The 3,561-nt window shown below is 44.7% G+C and overlaps 1 protein-coding gene across 4 annotated transcripts in view; it reads right to left on the reverse strand.

Moving 5' to 3' along the window:
• SGSM1 (small G protein signaling modulator 1) overlaps positions 1-3,561 on the reverse strand; it is a 92,000-nt gene that overhangs the window by 68,661 nt on the left and 19,778 nt on the right. For all 4 annotated transcript variants that reach the window (XM_006877270.1, XM_006877268.1, XM_006877269.1 and 1 more), the window contains exon 8: positions 1,535-1,602. In XM_006877270.1, coding sequence (XP_006877332.1) covers positions 1,535-1,602 — 68 coding nt within the window. The remainder of the gene's footprint in view (positions 1-1,534; positions 1,603-3,561) is intronic.

Raw genomic sequence — 3,561 nt, forward strand, 5'->3', positions numbered from 1 at the left:
TCTGTTCGAACAACTGCTTCTTGGTCCATGTACAGATTCCTCAAGAGCACAATTAAGTGTTCCAGAATACTCATACTTTGCAATGTTGTCCATAGCTTGTCATGATCCAGACAATCGAACGCCTTTCATTAGTCAATAAAGCACAGGTAAACATCTTTCTGGTATTCTCTGCTTTCATCCAAGATACCTTAGACATCAGCAATGATATCCCTCTTCTGAATCTCTGTCAATGTATGCTTTGCACCTTTAGCAAAACTTTACTCACATGAAATATCAAAGAGATTGTCTGATGATTACTGCATTCCATGCTCTCTTTGGAATGGGCATAAATATGGATCTCTTCCAATTAATCAGCCAGGTAATTGTCTTCCAAATTTCTTGGCAGAGATGAGTGAGTGCCTCCTGTGCTGCCTCACTTTCTTAAAAGATTTCAATTTTTATTCCATCAATTCCTGATTCTTTTTTCTTTGCCAGTTCCTTCAATGCACCTTGGACTTCCTCCTTCAGTATCATTGGCTCTTTATATGCTGTGGAGTCGGTTCTGACTCATAGAGACTCTGTTTGGGTTTCTGAGGCTGTAAATCTTTATGGGGGCAGAAGGTCTTATCTTTCTCCTGAGGTGGGTTAGTTTCGAACTGCTGACCATGAGATTAGCAGCCTGACCCGTAACCACTATACTACCAGAGCTCCTCCATATAAGAGGCTGAAAAGCTTTACAGGAGCAGACTGCTTCATCTTTCTCCAAAGAGCAGCTGGTGGATTCAAATCTCTGGTCTCCATTATCAGCCCAGCACTTAACAACAATCCTACAACTCCTACCTATTATTGTCTATTTTACAAATGATGAAATGCAGGCTCAGAGAAGTTAAGCAACTTGCCCACTGCCACACAGCTGGCATCTAGCAGGGCCAAGATCTGAACCCAGGTCTGTCTGATTGAAAAGGGTGTGATTTTAAACACTATGCTATGTGTTTTGGGGAAGCACAGACTCCTTATTATAGGGTGTATGACTTTGAACCAAGTCAACTATGTCCCCACCTCTATGAGAGGAATGACTAAGCCCCTATCACTGCTGTGTGATGGTTAGATCGCTAGCACATAGGGCTGAGTAGCACACTAGACACATCATAAGTACTCAGTTAAGTGTCCACAGCTATAGCTCCACATTTGATGCTGACAAACATCATTTGGTCCTCATAATACACCCATTTTATAGATGGGTAAGAAGTTCTGGTACTGTAGTGGCTATGAGTCGGGCGACTAACCTTAAGATTAGTTGTTCGAAACTACCAGCCATTCCACAGGAGAAAGATGAGGCTTTCTGCTCCCGTAAAGATTTAAGCCCTATACAGGGTTGCTGTGAGTGGGAACCAATTCCATGGCACACCACCACCACCATACTGACACTGAGAGGTGAAGTTGATTTTAGGTAATAAAGGATGCCAACCACATTGCCTCATAATGTTAAAGAAATGAGCAAGGCTGGTGGGCCAAGGGATCCAGGAAGAAACCCCAGCCCCCTACTTGCACCTACCTTGCTGGTGGCAATGCAGATAGACAATCTCTTCCAAACGGATGGTCATGGCGTAGTCCCAGTAGACGCTGGCAAGGGAGGAAGAGTTAGGTCTACAGGATGCAACACATGCCAATGTCATGGGAAAGGAAGGCCAAAAGATCACCACTCGTGGGCTCCTCCATTCTCTTCATCAAGTCACTCACTAGGGCCCACCTGCTCCAACATCTGTGGCCCGGACCTCATCTCCCCTTCTTCTGGGACCAGCATCCCAATTTTCCCAGAGGATGACTGAGGTGAGGCCAACCCCCATCCACACTCACCCCAGAGCATCAGGTGTGACTATCTGACTTAGGCCTGGCCAACCAGCAGATTCTGCTGCCTGGCCTCAGTCATCAATCCAGTGATGGTTTGATGAGACTCAATATTGGATTTATGTTAGAATTACTGCGAAGAGACACTCATCTCTAAGAGAATGGAGGTCAGGATGATGGAGGTATGGACACTACGGGCCATGGCAAGAGAAAGCATGGAGTCAACAGAGAGGAAAGCGAGTCAAGGGGTGGGAAGAGCTGGGTGCTCATGACATGGAGATCCTGGATCCAGCCACGCCTGAAGTCAGATCCTTTGGATTTTTCAGTTCATGTGAACCAATGTTTAAGCCAGCTTGAGTTTGGTTTTCTGTCAGCAGCATCTAAGAATCTTGAAAAACTCAGACTCGAACTCTAGGGTAAGAGTTAGAATGGTCACTCAACAGCTTTGACTTCACAGGTTCCCACAGTGGAACTTGGGGAGGTCTCTGGAATTAGTCACACTGAGGCTTAACATTGAAACCAAACACAATGATGGTACTCTGCTTAATGTCTTGAAAAGTCAGTCTTATGTCTTAGAGATGCATATTAAAAACATAGAAGATGAGATCATAGGATGCCTGTATTCTGCTTTGGAATATGAAGAAGGGACTAGGTGGATGGCAATGGGTATCTCGGTATATCGTTAAGTTAAAAGTTCTTCATAATAGAACGCTTGCTTTTTATTGTAACAAAGGGACAAATATTGCATAATTTTACTTATAAGAAATATCTAGGTTAGGCAAGTGTGTAGAGACCAAGGATGAATGGGACCGGGGGGTGGGGGATCAGGGGGGAAAGCACTGCCTGGGGGACACGAAGCTTCTCTGTCCAGGGTGATGGAAAAAAATCTAAAACTGGACAAATGGTGATTAAAACATGATAATCATAACTAATGGCACTGAATCATATACATAAGAATGGCCAAGTGGCAAATGATTTAAATAGAAAGCAAGGAAACATAAAAGTCAAACTGAAATTAGACGTGGGCTCAGAGAAGCAGAACCTATTATTTCTCCTGATCAGCTGGAGACTCTTCAAGGTGAAGTCATTGAGGCAGGTACCCTTTATACAAAATGGTTCCTCACCGACTTTCCTAAAATTCAAATCAAACCCGTTGTCATCCAGTTGCTTGTGACTCATGGTGACCCTATGAGTGTCAGATTAGAACCAAGCTCCGTGGGGTTTTCAAATGACTGCGTTTTTTAAGAATGAGATTGCCAGGTCTTTCTTGCACAGCACCAAACTTTCCATCAGCATCACGCCCAAGCTGTTGCACCACCCAAGGACTCAGATTGTGTTGGAATAGCACTAGTGTTTGCCACCAGGGATATCACAGATAAGTAAATATCTAGGGAGACAGTTTTAGCATGGCTCCAAAGCTTTGGTAGGTGTTATGAATCATGGATCATCAGAGGAAACACAGCCCTGGACCAGAAGTTCCACCTCGCTCTGTGATCAGGTGATGAGAAAGGGCAGGGGCGTGGCGTGCATTTTGCCAGTGGCAGATTATAAAATCTTTCTGCTACATTTTCTCTCTGGGTGGTATTTGGACCAGGACTAACTCCCATACACTAAGATTCTTCCAGCAGGTTCTGGCTCCTCCTGAGTTCCTGACTAACCCACAGCCAGGTGAAGCAGCAGGCAGGGGCAGGGCATAATCTCCCTCTGCCCAGGAGGGACTGTGTTAAATGGCGG

The sequence above is a fragment of the Chrysochloris asiatica genome, unplaced genomic scaffold, assembly GCF_000296735.1.
Source record: "Chrysochloris asiatica unplaced genomic scaffold, ChrAsi1.0 scaffold00451, whole genome shotgun sequence".
Taxonomy (NCBI): domain Eukaryota; kingdom Metazoa; phylum Chordata; class Mammalia; order Afrosoricida; family Chrysochloridae; genus Chrysochloris; species Chrysochloris asiatica.